The 14,779-nt window shown below is 51.5% G+C and overlaps 1 protein-coding gene across 1 annotated transcript in view; it reads right to left on the bottom strand.

The window, feature by feature from the left end:
- COL15A1 (collagen type XV alpha 1 chain) overlaps positions 1-14,779 on the bottom strand; it is a 102,408-nt gene that overhangs the window by 66,474 nt on the left and 21,155 nt on the right. Inside the window, exons 4-5 of the mRNA XM_012769013.3 lie at positions 1,773-2,320; positions 525-599 (exon numbers count right to left, since the gene is read on the bottom strand). Of these exons, the coding sequence (XP_012624467.2) occupies positions 525-599; positions 1,773-2,320 (623 nt within the window). The remainder of the gene's footprint in view (positions 1-524; positions 600-1,772; positions 2,321-14,779) is intronic.

Genomic DNA, 14,779 nt, shown 5'->3' with positions numbered 1-14,779 from the left:
GTCACTGCCTTTGGGTGTGAGCAGCTGGAGGACGGGGGCTGCTCCCTGTCCATCCCTTCACCTCCAGCACCTGCCCAGAACTGTCACCTTGCAGGTGCTCAGCAAACCCGGGAGGAAAACGAGGGAGGGAAGGAGAGGAGCCAGCTTTATTTTCCTGCCTCCCACCCTATTCCTAGTTTCGGAGCTGAGCCACTTGCCAAGCATAAAAGCTGAATTTAGGTTGGTTTTTATAGAAATGTATACCAAAAATATCTTAGAGTTTTAACTTTGATTTTAGACTCCCGACACCGTTTCTTGGCGGGAAGGCTGGAAACCAGGCCATTGACTGCCGCAGCCGTGGACCCGCCCAACACCCTGTGAGAACACAGACCCCGCACCAAAGAGATGGCTGAAGCTCTGTAAAGGCGAAATAAAGCCAAAAGCCCAAAATAGGACTCGAGGCAGCGCTTGCCAGGACGAGGGGTTTCAGAGCCTGTCCGCCGCTCGGGAGGGAGAATCGCCTGGCTTGGGGTGCAGGGGCTCACCGAGGACTCTTCGGCTTCACACAGCTCCTCAGGCTTCCTGGGGTCAGGGTAGACGGTGAGCTGCTGTATGGAGCCCTGGGGAAAGAGAGGGGTGGGAACCACGGTTTGTATGTCCCCAGCATGGCTGCCAGTGAAAGCATGAGTGTTTTTGTAACCGAGAACAACAAGCGAGAGCATGACCGTGAGAATGTGCTGCCTGTGGCCATGACGGGGAAGCCAAGTCACCTCTTGGCCCACTCTCCATTGGCGGGGGGACTCTCCCTGGGTCAGTATAACAACGACCCCCTGCGCCAGAGAGGTCCTTGGGGAGCAATGAGTTCCAAGTGTGGACCCCTGGCGCCTCCTAACTGTCTCGGGTCCCCAGGTAGGCAGCTGAGGGCCCTGATGCACAGCTCCCTCCCCTGAAGGGTCTTTCCCCTGGAGCTCAGAGCTTCGGGGCTGGGAGGCCTCAAGCAAGGCTACCCAGGCGGCCTCCTGGCTTCCGCCCTCACTGGTTCTCCCATACCTGACAGCTCCTTCTCCACGAGGCCCTCCAAGTGGGCATTTAAAAATTATCCATCAGACTTGAACTCTTTACCATTCTCGTACTATCGAATAAACCCCAACTCCGCCCCACAGTGCTGTCTTGCTCACCAATGAGGTAGGTGTAAACACACATGCTGATTAAATGAATAGCTACAATCACTTAGCAATTTTCTTTAGAATGAATGGCCTATTCATAAAAGCCCATTTGGATAGCAAAGTTAGTTTTCTGACTTTTTTAGTGCACGTTGTCCAAAAGGAGAGAGAGAAGCTGCCTCTCACTCTGGTATTCTAATGTATTCCACCGTTGTGGAAATTATTAATACTCAAGTGTAGTTGCTGCCCGTATGCAAAGATAAAATCATCTGAAGATATAACAAACCTTAATCTTTTTTTATGATGCTTTAAAATGTACACAGTGTGTTCACATAGATTAGCTCATTTTACTTCACAGGCCTGCGGGGTAGGTTTTCTTATCTCCTCTTACACATAAGAAAACTGAGAGGATCAGGGAACCCAGGGACTGTCTAACACCAGCAGACTAAGTTGGAAATTGAAGACTGGACTCTCGGTGTTTGGGTCCCTCGTGTTCTTCCCACCATAGCATGCATGCCTCCCTGAGGACCTAAGAATACAATAATAACGACAATAGCTGCTTGTAGTTATTGCCTGGTGAGTGTCTGTCCATTGGCCTCCCTGATCTGCCAGGAGCAGGATTTGACTCACAGTGAATCTCTCCAGCCCCGTGGCTCCCGCGTTGCCCACGAAGATTCCTGCGCTGGGCTCGAAAGCCAAGGCCCGCGGGGACCGCTTGAAGGCTACATGGCTGTGCTCCTCGCAGTCCACAAGCAGGATCACTTCCTCGTCCTGGACGATCACGGCAAAGCGGTTCCACCTGTTGGTCATCACGGGCACCGAGAAGGCAGCAGCCTCGTGGGACAGGTGGGAGCCGGGCTCCGTGTAGTAGAGGATGACCCGCTGGTGGCCGTCCTCCACACCCGAGAGCCGCAGGCCCAGGTAGATGACCTTCTGGAAGGCGTCCGTGATAGCGAAGAGCACGCCGCCGTGGGCACTGCTGGGCTTCACCGTGACGCCGATGGCAAAGTCCCTGAAGAAGGTGGGCGGGATGAGAGTCCTGACCGGCCGGCCGATGTTGGCACCAGGCTCGAAGCTGTAGGCCGCGGAGCCACCGTAGCCCGTGACAAAGGACACGGACGAGGGCAGCGGGACACCGATGAGGTCCGTGAGGTCCAGGTGGCCCTGGGAAGCGGGCTCTGAGGGGAGGGAGAGAGAGGCCGTGCTCACAGGCGTACTCCACTGTGCTCGGAAGCGAGGAGGAGACACGGTTACAGATGGATCGGGACCCCTCAGCTACCCCCTGAAACTGCAGTTTCTAAATTGTCGTTTTTCAGACCTTTTTGACAACGACCCACAATAAGAAGTACATTTACATTGCAACCTGATATGCACATGTGTAGATAAATATATATCTGTGATACGGGAACAAACGTTTCATAAAACATTACTGGCTTTTAATACTCACCAGGCAGTCGAATATTTTCCTTTCCATTTAATTATTCTTTTTCTCTTTTATTTTATGAAAAAACATGCTGGAAATGACCTCCTAAATTGATTCCATTACCCACTAATGGGTTATAGGCTTTCCGGTTCAGAAAGGAAATCTCAGAGGTCACCGGATACAATGCTCTATCTAACATGCATTAGCCCTGCCCTGGGCAGTATGGTAGCAGCTAGGTACGGCCACTGAGCACTTGAAGTGTGGGTCTTCCCAAATGAGATGTGTCATAAGTGTAAAATACAACCGAATTCCAAAGACTTAGTTTAGAAAAACAAATGTAAAATATCTCATTAATAATTTTTACATTATATGTTGCAATGATAATTTTTGGAAAATATTAGATTAAAATATATTATTAAACATTTTTAAAAAGAATAATACAAGGAACAAGTGTGTGTCCACCATTCCATTTAAGAAAGAAAATATGAATTCAGCTGAAGCTCTCACGAACTCTCTCCAAATCCTTTTCTACTGCCTGCGCACCCAAAGTAGCCACGCTTGTGAATTTGGTGTTTATCCCTGCCGTGAATTTGTTTGTATGTTTGCCCCACAAGTCTGTGTCTCTAACAGAATGCAGAACCAGTGCATGTTCTAAACCTCATATAGATGCTGGCATGCTGCACGTGTTCTTCTGGCACTTGCTTTTCTATTTTTCACTCAACATTGTATTTTTGAGATTTATCCTTGTTGATACATGTGGTCCTCCACTTTCATAACAGTACTCTAGAGTATAAATAAGCTGCGATGCATTTATTTACTTTTTTGCTGCTGGAAAGTGAGTATTCAAACAATACTGCTAGGGACTCCCTTACGCACGTCTTCTTGTGCCTACCTGTGCAGGTAACTCCACCAGCGGGGCGTAGAATTATTGGATGACATGATTATGTGCACCTGCAACTTCACTGAATGTTGCTAAATTGTTCTCCGAAGCAACTGTGCCATTTTGCATGCTCACCAGCAACGTGTTCTTGCCGACATTTAGGGAAGGCAGGGAGCAGCGATTTGGGAGAGGTCCATAGGGCTTTTCAACTGCAGCGGTAATGTTTATTGTTTACGCTAGGTGACATTCAAAAGAAGTGTTCATTGTATTATTCTTTATAACCAATTTCATGGAAAACATTTCCCAACAAGTTTTATGAAAATGATCACCCTCTCCTCAACAAAAGAGCCAATCTGCTGGTGGCCCGCTTAGAAGCCTTCTGCAGCTATCCAAGGCCTCAGGGTCAGGGCTGACCAGGCTGCTGCCACCTGGCTTGAGAGGCCCTGTGTGGTCTGGACCCAGCAGTCCTCTCTACTCCCCGACAAGCCCTGGTACAGTCCCCTGAGTGCCCCATGCTCTCCCAGCCCCCCTCCCCAGGAATGCGTTCTTTTCTGCCATCCACCTCACCCCACCCCAGGGATTCTGCCTGAATAACTCCTGCTCACCATTCAAGACTCAGCCCAGGCCTCACCTCCCTGAAATCCCTTGTTTCATACCCACACCACTCCCTCCCCTCCTGGGTGGCATTAGAAGCCCCCTCCCCACAGACTGGAGTCCTCCAACATAGCCCCCCACACACTGCGTGTCATTATAGGGTCACTTTTCTCTCTCCCCATCAGGTCATGAAAGCAAGGCTGACATCATTCATCTGTGTTCCCAGTAACCGGCCAGTGCTGATGAATGGATGAACGAATGAATGAATAAATAAATTAAGGTGTGAATGAACATAATACAATGCTCTCATTTTATAAAAGACTAAACTAAGATTAATAGGCCTGGCATGGTGGCTCACTCCTGTAATCCTAGCACTCTCGGAAGCCAAGGTGGGTGGGGTGGATAGTTTGAGCTCAGGAGTTCAAGACCAGCCAGAGCAAGAGCGAGACCCTATCTCTACTAAAAATAGAAAGAAATTAGCTGGACAACTAAAAATATATATATATAAAATTACCCAGGCATGGTGGCACATGCCTGCAGTCCCAGCTACTTGGGAGGCTGAGGCAGGAGGATCGCTTGAGCCCAGGAGTTTGAGGTTGCTGTGAGCTAGGCTGACACCACTGCACTCTAGCCTGAGCAACAGAGTGAGACTCTGTCTCAAAAAAAAAAAAAAAGGTTAATAGAGGGAAAGTGCTGGCCATGAACTCAGATTTGGTTCTCAACTGAATGTTTATCCTCTCCAGTTTGCAACTAGCTATATAGAAATAGAAATTAATGTTAAGGTTTTAATTTAATTTAAACCCAAATTTTAAAATTAATTTGCATTTAAGAATCAAACCCCAGAAGGCATAATTAAAAGATTGACAGATTTGGTTAAATTTGGCTACATAGAAATAAAAAAAAAGTTCTTCATAGCAAAAAATAATAATAATGATAATCCTTGCAACGTCAAATAAAACCCCCAAACTGGGAAATAATTATTTGAAATTATCTATCACAGACAAGAAACTCATTTCCCTAATATGCAAAGCAAATCAGTACCCCAAAGAAAAATAGGCAAAGAATAGAAAATTCTATCCACAGTAAAAGAAATAAAAATGGATCTTAAATACATGAAAGATATTCAGCCTCATTCGTAATGAAAGAAATATGAGTCACGATTACAGAGAGATACCATTTCCCTATCAGATTGGCAAAGATTGGGTTGTTGGATGAAAAGCTGTGTTGGCAAGGGTGTGAGGCGCATTGCTGGCGGGCGCATGAACTGGTTCGCCACCGTGGGAGGCAACTTGACGACATTTATCAAAATTACAAACACACGTAGGTGCTCTTTGACCCAGCAGTTATACTTGCATGACTTTTCTTTTTTTTTTTTTTTTTTTTGAGACAGAGTCTCGCTTTGTTGCCCAGGCTAGAGTGAGTGCCATGGCGTCAGCCTAGCTCACAGCAACCTCAAACTCCTGGGCTCAAGCAATCCTCCTGCCTCAGCCTCCCAAGTAGCTGGGACTACAGGCATTCGCCACCATGCCCGGCTAATTTTTTCTATATATATTAGTTGGCCAATTAATTTCTTTCTATTTATAGTAGAGACGGGGGTCTCGCTCTTGCTCAGGCTGGTTTCGAACTCCTGACCTTGAGCAATCCGCCCTCCTCGGCCTCCCAGAGAGCTAGGATTACAGGCGTGAGCCACAGCGCCCGGCCTGCATGACTTTTCTAACAGATAAAGTTACATATGTGAAATGTAAAGCATGTGCAAGAATAGCCACTGCAGCATTGTTTAAAATTTACTTAAATGTCTATCTTTGGGAAAGTTAAGTAAATAATAAATTGTGATATATCCATACAATGAAGCACAAGGCAGCTTTTCAAAAGATGTTATTCCTTAAATACTAATTGAAACCATCAACAAGATATAGTAAGTAAAAATAAACAGACCAAAAATGACAAGGTGCAGAATTGAATTGCTATCATTTAGAAATATATATCAACACATTTTAAATATAGAAAAGAGATACACACACACACACACACACACACACACACACACACAGGATTACAGTATCTCTAGAAGGACATATAAGACACTAGGGCCAGAGGTGGTCTCCAGGGAAGGGAGTTGGTGGCTGGGGCATAGGAGACTTTGTTTTCACTGGATACCCTTCTATACTTCCTCAATTTTACACCATGTACGTGGTATGAAAAGTAAAGATATTTACATATTTTTAAAGAGATTAACTCCTTGCATCCACTTTTAGAAATTATAAAACCTATTCTTGCTTTTCTTTGTTCAGATACAGCTTATCTATGCACAGAGAGAAAGAAAAAAAAGAGGAAAAAGAAACAGAAAGAAAACATCCCACTGACATTTCTTTTCCCCCTCCACAGCTTAAAGAGCAAAACAAAACAAAACTAGGAGCACCCTACTGATAGCTTTGCTTTCCTCTTCATTGATCTAACCCTGTGGAAAGCTCTTCCTCCAGTTCCTCTCTCCCCCACGGAGAATAGGAGGTGGAAGCCCCTTTCTGCTGGGAGGCTCCAGGTTTGGGAGAATGACTGGTTTCACAGGGAGTAAATGGGCGTGAGTTTTCCATCCAGTGGCTTGTTTCAAGTGGAGGCCCTGGGGCTCTCAGGGTCAGGCGGGGTCCAGGGAACACAGGAGGAAGGGGCACGGAGGCTCCCACTCAGCAGGCTGCTTTCACTAGCCCAGTGCTTCCCGTGGCTGGTACATCCAGGCTTGCATGTGGCAATTCTGGGGATTCCTATGCCCAGGAGTCTGCTTAAAAACAAATATCCATCAGTCTATCCCACCTCGTTGTTTTATGGACAGGGAAACTGATGGTCAGGGAGAGAGCCTGACCAGGAGACACCGCCAGGAAGCAGCAGATGGAGCAGCAAAGTGGGGGTGGACAGAGACTTCAAATCATGAGTCGCCAGAGCTGGTGCCCTCCCACCATCCTGACCCTTCCAGGCTCTGGCTGTTGGTTGGTCAGCTGAAGAGTGGGCACAGGAGGCAGCCTGCAAGGAGAACCCTCTCAGCTTTGGACAGAGCGGGGTTCAGATCCAGCCTTTGCCCTTTACCAAATGTGCAGCCTTTGGGCAGGTAACTTACTGGTGATGTGGGGAGGTTTCTACCACTTCCCGCATGGGGTTCCAACGAGATGACAGATGAGAGTGCAAGTGCTCAACAAATTTCAGTGATTAGCTTTCAATTCTTCATAAAGGCATAAGCTTAGCCAAAACCAAAGTCTGCAAGAGATCCCTTCCTAACCCTCCTGCCCCTGCTGCCCAGGGCTCCGCCGTTGCAGGGAGGACACCTGTGCAGGCGCTGGCCCACAGGCCTTGTTTCCACTGGGTCGGCCCCAGAGGGAGCCAAGCCCCAAAACTAGAGCGAGCCCAAGTCAGCCCAGCCCTGCTCTCGGCATCCCCACGTCCCTCCCCGTGCACTATCCCACAGCGTGGCGTGGTGGGGGACGACCCCTGGCCTGGAGTGACCCGCGCTCAGGGCTGCGCCTGAGCCTGCTGGCTCGTTTCCCCTTGGCCTCCAGTAGGAGGGCCACCTGCTCAGGCGGCCACCAGGGAGGGGAAGAGAAGCCAGGGAGCCAAGACAAACAGGCCCAGCGGCTTGGTCCATGGGCTTGTCCTGGGATGGCTCTGCGCTGGGCAGGAAGGGGGAGGGTGGAGAGCACAGCTGGTGGGAAGACGTCCCACCATCCCGGAAGGGCGAGACCTAGGGGATGGGGGTGCTGCTGATGGGGCCAGCATGGAACCCTCCAGCCTCAGCATCCTCGGAGGGGGCCCACACTTCTCCACAGATAGTAACACCTGGCTTGTAGGACAGTTGTGTGACTTGGACACAATAATATACCTACAATGTTTAGCACACTGCTTAGCACACAGAGCATTTAATAAATGGTAGCTACCATTTCTGTCACTATTATTATCCCGCCAGCCCATGTAATTGTCACACTGGGAAACTCAAAGTGTCCCAAATGGGTCCTATCCTTTCACGTCTGCAAGCCTTTGTGTATGCTGTTCCCACCACCGGAGGAACTGCTCCACACTTCTCAAGGTCAGCTTTGATGTCACTGCCTCCTCCATGAAGTCTTCCTGGATTCCCCCACCGGGTGGTCTGGGCATCCGCACTCCTGCACTTGGTCCTGACTCTATGTAGCATGCATCACATCATATCATAGAGGACCCTGCCATCTTGGGAGCCCCTTGAGTGAAGGAACTACAGTCCACCCTTCCCTGCCTCCCCCACACCCAGACTCTGGCCCTGAGCAGGTGCTCAGGAAGCGTTTGCTGGCCCAACTGGATTCTAAGCATTCCAGAATCGAAGTGCCAGGCTCCAAGTCTGAGGCCCCAGTGAGGGCTGGTGAGGTCAGTCTCCAGTCCCTCATCCAACAGTGAGCTCACTGCAAGCTCACTGGTCACCTGGAAGTCCAGTCCCCCTCCTATCTCCACGATGCTGGATCTACCAGCCCAGGGAGCCCATCTGGGAGGCACATGGCCACGGGGCGATGAGAGAGGCCCAGGCAGGGGAGGCGGGGCTCAGGTTCAAGTCCTGGCTCTGCCGTCAACTCTGTGCTCTAGGGCCAGCTGCTCCCCCTCCCTGAGCTGCCCATGTGCATGTCGGGGAGTTAGACAAGACGGACTCTCAGAGCTGCATCCGCTGTGACTTGTCTACGTGTCTTTACTGCCTTCCAGCCTCAGTCTCATTCTCACTTCATTAATGCTTACAGATAGCTGCATTTCCAGTGAAGGATTTTCAACTTACTTTTCCAATCATGAATTTGATAATATTATAAAGCTCCCCTGCCCCTTGTGCCTTGTGTAGTGCTGCAGAGGTGGAGCTACCCCTCAAATGTGTGCTCTCCAGAAGCTCACTGTCCAGGTGACTGTAAGCAGTTATCTGTTCATCTTACTTACAAGCTCCAAAGCCTTCAATGGCTCCCCAGTGCCTTCAACATCAAGGCAAAATTCCACACAAGACACCCTCTGCTGCTTCTCTTCATTCTCCCCCTTTGTAAACTTTGTCTTCACTGTGCCATTCCTTCCATTGCTATCACTTTCCCCATCTTCTCGTGGCTCCTTTCCAGGCTCTCTCAGCTGCACCCCAACACACGGGAGCCCCACTCCCACCCTACAAACAGAGCAGCAGGCAGCACCCCTCCTCTAAACACCCACATAAGGGCGCAGCACAGAGCAGACACTCAGCAGCGTGGCCCGAAGGAAAGTGGATGGACAGATACAGCCTGGGCCTCACTCAAATCTTTGGTTCAGACTCCAGAGCCCAGTTCCCTGGGCGGCCCCTCCCCAGGGCACAGGGAGGAGAAATCAGACAGCTTTAGAGATGGCCCAGGCAGAGGAAAATCTGAGCAGTCGCCACAAGGTGCAACTTTCCTCCCAAGGGTCCAAAGCCAGTTTCCATGGAAACCAAGGTAGACTCTTAGCCCTGAAGAAACAAACAGGGCAGGGTTCAGGCTTTCCTTCCACAGAGAAGACAGTGACCTGGCTGGAGGTGGAGAACAGGAATCCTCCCCCCTCCTCCTCCTCTCTGCCACAGGCTCAGGGACATCTGGTGCCTCCCCTATCCCGCTGGGCCTTGGTTTCCCCTCTGTGCAATGGGCCGGGTCAGTCCTTCCATCTGCAGGGTCTTGAGGCAGTGCTGGCTAGCCTGGGCTTTGGAACCCGCCTCCTTAGGGAACTGTCTCTGGCTTTGCGAAGCTCCATCTCACGGATGATCATCTGGGACCTGAGCCCAGCGCTGGCCCTTGTCAGCATTTAAGGCCTGAAGAGGCTGAGGCGCGTTCCTCTGGCTCGTGGTCAAGGGTGGCTCATCCCAACCCAGGCGCGAGGGAGGCTGAGGACGCCCCTGCCCGAGCGCGGCAGCGGCCCCCAGCGGCCTCTCATGGAACTGCGCCTCTGCCCACAAGTCAGGAGCTCTGGGACGGACCCAGGAGAGCAGGTCTGAGGTTGGGCAGCAAGTGCGGCCAGGCCAGGCCTAGAACCCATATGCCTCGCCTCCATCCTCTCCTTTTTCCCTACGCCGGCTGCCTGGGATGGCCCATGTGCCCCTCCAGCATCTCTTCCACGTCCGCCCGTGTTTCTGAACACCAACAGAACACCCTCTCAGCTTCAACAGGGACACAGTGACTCCTTCAAGCTGGTCCGTGTATTCCCACAGGGCTCAAGGGGTCCAGATGACGCCATGGTGGCTCTGCCTGGGGCTGGAGCCAGCAGGCTGAGGCTGTGCAGGGTAAGGTGGGGGCGCTGTCCTGGGGGCCCTAGCAGGGCTCCTTTGGCATGAATTTCCCGGCACTCAGCCCCTGGGGAGGGAAGAGGTCCCCAGCGCGTCTCCTCTGCTGCCTGCAGCATGAGCAGGGAGCCTCAGAGAAGCCAGGCGTCCCTCCTCCAAGCCCCATGCCAGGTTGCCCTGCCTAGGCGGGGGAAATTCCTGCATCTTCTCAGAATTGTTCTTGCCCTTCCCTTTGGACACCCCTACAGAGAGGTGGCCCATGAAGACTCTGGGTATGTCTAAACCAGACCACATGGCATGTGGCTTCCTCTCTCCTCACATCCCTGGAGAGATAGGAAGCTGGGAGCTCAGCAAGCCACAGGCTGTGCAGAAAGAACACAGCTCGCCATCCCAGGAAGGTGTCCTCCCATGCACACCCACCTGAGGGCCATGTCATCCCTGCTTGCACATCTCCACTACTGGGGAGCTCACCCCCCCCCAATCCCCACAGCAACCCTGGTCATTGCCAGACAATTCTAAGTTTTCAGAAGTTCTTTCTCATGTTGAATCTCCCTGTAACTTACACCCAGCTGGCTGGGCCTAGTTCTGCCCTCTGGGACCACACATAGTGGACCCCAACTTCTACAGCACGACCTCTCGGATGCCACATGGGGTGGTGGAAATTGCCCCAGCCTGCAAGGCAGACTCTGCCACCAACTTGGCACATGACCTTGAGCTGTTCCTTCTCTTCTCTGAACCTCAGATTTAATATCTGCAAAACTAGAGCTTGGACTAAATGTTTTCCAAAGGCCCTTGCCAGGTCTGAGAGCCTCAAATTCTGCCTCCTCCTCCTCTCCCGCCTGTGTTCCTAACCACCCTTAACTGTCAGTTCCTTCAGCCCACAGCCTTCAGGCCTGGAAGGAATGACTCCAACAGGGACCAGAACAAGCCCAGCCCTCCCCACAGACTTCCTCGTCTTTGGGCAGCATGGCCTGGCCAGAGGCAAGGAGCACTGTGCCCAGGAAAATGTCACAGCTCTCTGCCTGCGAGGAAACTCAGCCCCACCCAGGCTGGAGTCTCCAGGGGCTCCTGGCTCTACCTGACTCCCTTTCCGAGGAGAATGAACACAACATGGTCCTGCTGCTCAGGGATCCGTCTGCACTCAGCAGAGATGCAAGAGGTTCTTAGAAAAACCTACACCCAATGCATTTCTTAGAAGAAGAACTGTTTCCCTGCCAGGGAAAAAATCCTGGAGCAACTTAGAAGGGAGACCTGGCTTGGCCACAATCAAAGACCCCATTTTTCTGAATTACAGAAGAGCATTTTTCTACATGTAAACTTAGAACGCCTCCTTCCCTTTTCCGGTTTTCATATATAGCATAGGAATTTTCCTGCTCAATGAACTTACTGTGTGAGCGCCCTCTCTCTCTCTCTCTCTCTCTCTCTCTCTCTCTCTCTCTCTCTCTCTCTCTCTCTCTCTCTCTCTCTCTCTCTCTCCTCTGTCCTAAACCAAGCAGAGGACAGTTTTGAGGAGGCCTGGAGCTGGGTCCAGGGGTGCAGCTTGGTTTCCCTGGCCAGCAGCGGGAAGACACTGCCCAGTTGAGAGCTCCAGCAGGAAGAAGTGGCCCTCACCTGTCCAGCACCCTCTACTGTTTCCCAAGCACCATCGTCTCACCTATTCCCTCTTCCAGGAGGGAGGCAGGCCAAAGGAAGGAACCAAGCCCCAGAGAGGGGAAGTAACTCACAGCCCCCAGTGCCAGAGCCAGCTCTGAAGACTCCAAGCTGGGCCTTGCCCGTTCCCGCCCACTGGCTCCCGAGCTCTGCTTGTGGCTCTCCCAGGCACAGCTGCACACCTCTGTGTCCCCATAGTCCCTGCCCATCCCTCCCCCTGGATACCCTCAGCCATCCGCACTCTAGCGGTCAGTCCCGTCCTCTCCTATGGTTAGACATGGGCCCCTGGGCGTGGACCATGCCAACTCCTCTCTCGTTCCTCAGCACCAGCACAGAGCCTGGCCAAGGGGAACCTGTGAATGAGCTGAATGACAAAAAACCGTAGCACCAGCAGCTAACATTTGCTGTGGACTAGCTTCATGCCAAACACTGTTCGAGGAGCTTTCCACAAACCAGCTCATCTTCACGCTTAATTCTCTATAAGGAAGATGATATTATTATTTCCATTTTACAGGTTAGAAAACTGAGGCCTGGAGAAGTTAAATTATTGTTCCAAGGCCATGAGGTTAATAAGTGATTGGAGTTAGGATTCTAATGGGCACAGGTAGCATAGCATGGTGTGAAGGCTCCAGCCCTAGCCACGCCCCAGGAACTTTTAAAAGTCAGAGGTCTGTCCCGCCTGCCTGGCCCTACAGAATCGGTCTTCTAGGGTCTGGCCCGCATGGGTCTAGTGCCCACATCCAGTTGACAGCCACAGGTTAGGGTTAACTACCTGGCTTGGGCATCAGACAGATCTAGACTTGAGTCCTGGGTCTGCCACTAGCTGGCTGTGTGGCACTGGGCAAGCCACCCCACTCCTCTGAGCAGACTCTGAGCCGGCTCGCAGAGCCACTGTGAGAACAGAAGGCACAGGGAGGACCCTGCTTAGCGCAGGGCCCAGCACACAGTGAGCGCTCAGAGAGCACGGGGAGTCCCAGCCAGCCTGATGGTGCTGACCAGGGCCGCGCACTCTCAAGCTCTCATCCTGTCATCTCTGTTCAACCTCACACCCCCCCTCCACCTGTTAGCCATTAAAGTGTTAGTATTAGTACTAAGTAAAGTACATAACAAAGGCTCTTTGAGTGCCTTGCGGATAAACAAGCCTGTGACTAATGGACAGAGGAGAGTAGGCTAGAGAGTGTGGAGTGACTCCCCTGCTTGACAACCTGGGTCTGGCCACCACGTCCCCTACACCCACACATGTGCACACACACACTCACGCACAAGCCCACTCCTCAGTGCTGGCAGCAGCCAGCCCCAGTGCAAGAGGCATGCCCGACCTCGGGAAGCAGGAGTGGGTCCTGCTGTCTCGCTGTGGCAGAGGCCTTTAGATCCCTTCCTTCGCCCCCTCCCCAAACCTCTGTTCTGGGACATGGGTAAGAGCCACTGCAGGGGCCATGGGGACCAGGTGGCATGGGGACAGTTGGCAGGTGTGGGCAGGTGTGAGTGGCCATGGGCATCTGGGAAGAGTTTGCAGTCAACTTCTCTTGGCTCGAGGACTTTCCTTTTCCATTTGGGGAACAAAGAGTCTTTGAGTGCCTTGCGGGCCTTGAGTCCCAAGGATGACATCAACTGAAATGAGTCATCACCCCCACCCGGCCAGTAGCCCTGGAGGACCCGGCTCTGGGGTCTGGGAGGAAAACACACGGAAAAACGGCACGGACAAGAAGGGGCCTGTCGGGGGCACATGAGGGGCACCAGGTGGGAACACGTGGCGACCTGCTGCAAGTGAGCACCCAACAGCCCTCAGCTCCTGAAAGCCGTCAGGCTCGGCCTTCCAAAGGGACATAGGACCACCGGCCGGCAGGGCAGGCAGGGCCAGCGTAGACATCGGGACCAGAGGGTCTCAAGCACCCAGGCCCCACTGCACTTGTGGGGAGCAACAACAACTCGATGATGATAATAATAGCCCCTATTTCCTACAATGGGCTCAATGGTGAAACCACCCCCCCCAAAAAAAGATATGTCCATGTCCTACTCCTTGGAACCTATAAATGTTCATCATATTAGAAAGAGACGTAGAGATGTAATTAAGTTAAAGATCTTGACTGAGATTAGTAGACCATCCTTGATTATCTGGGGTGGGGGCCTAGATCCAATGACAAGTGTCTGTATAAGACACACACAGGGGGATTTTACAGACAGAAGAGGAAGAAGCGATGTGGTCATAGAGGCAGAAGTTAAAGTGATGCAGCCACGAGTCAAGGATTGCTGGCAGCCACCAGAAGCTGGAGGTGGCGAGGAATGGATTCTCTCCTGGAGCCTTGGGAGGGGGTGTGACCCTGCTGACACCTGGATTTCAGATTTCTGGCCCCCAGAACTGGACAAGGATAAATCACTATTGTTTTAAGCCACCCAGTTTATGGCAATTTGTTCTAGTAGCCCCAGGAAACTAATATTAATACATCCACTAAATGTTTGCTGTGTGCTGTGCTAAGCGCTATTCCGAGTAAGTTACCTGCATTGGGTCACTCAGTACTCTCAATGACCTAAGAAGAAGGTGTCCTTATTTCCTGCATCTTATAGGTGAGGAGACTGAGGTACAGAGGGGTCAGGCCATACAGCTAGTAAGTGGCAGAGCCAGGACCTGGACCCAGACAAACTAGGTTCAAACTCTGCTCAACCATGACACCAGTGGTTCTCAAAGTGTGGGGCCTGGACCAAGCAGCATCAGGGAACTTATCAGAGCCACAGACTCCTGGGATCTACTCCTGACCTACGAAGTCAGAGACGCTGGGGTGGTGCCCAACACGCTGTGTTTTCGCCAGCCCCCCAGGTGTCTCTGCTGCACA

This window comes from Microcebus murinus, chromosome 12, assembly GCF_040939455.1.
Source record: "Microcebus murinus isolate Inina chromosome 12, M.murinus_Inina_mat1.0, whole genome shotgun sequence".
Taxonomy (NCBI): Eukaryota; Metazoa; Chordata; class Mammalia; order Primates; family Cheirogaleidae; genus Microcebus; species Microcebus murinus.
Note: the sequence above shows the minus strand (reverse complement) of the source record. Positions and strands in the feature narration are given on the sequence as shown.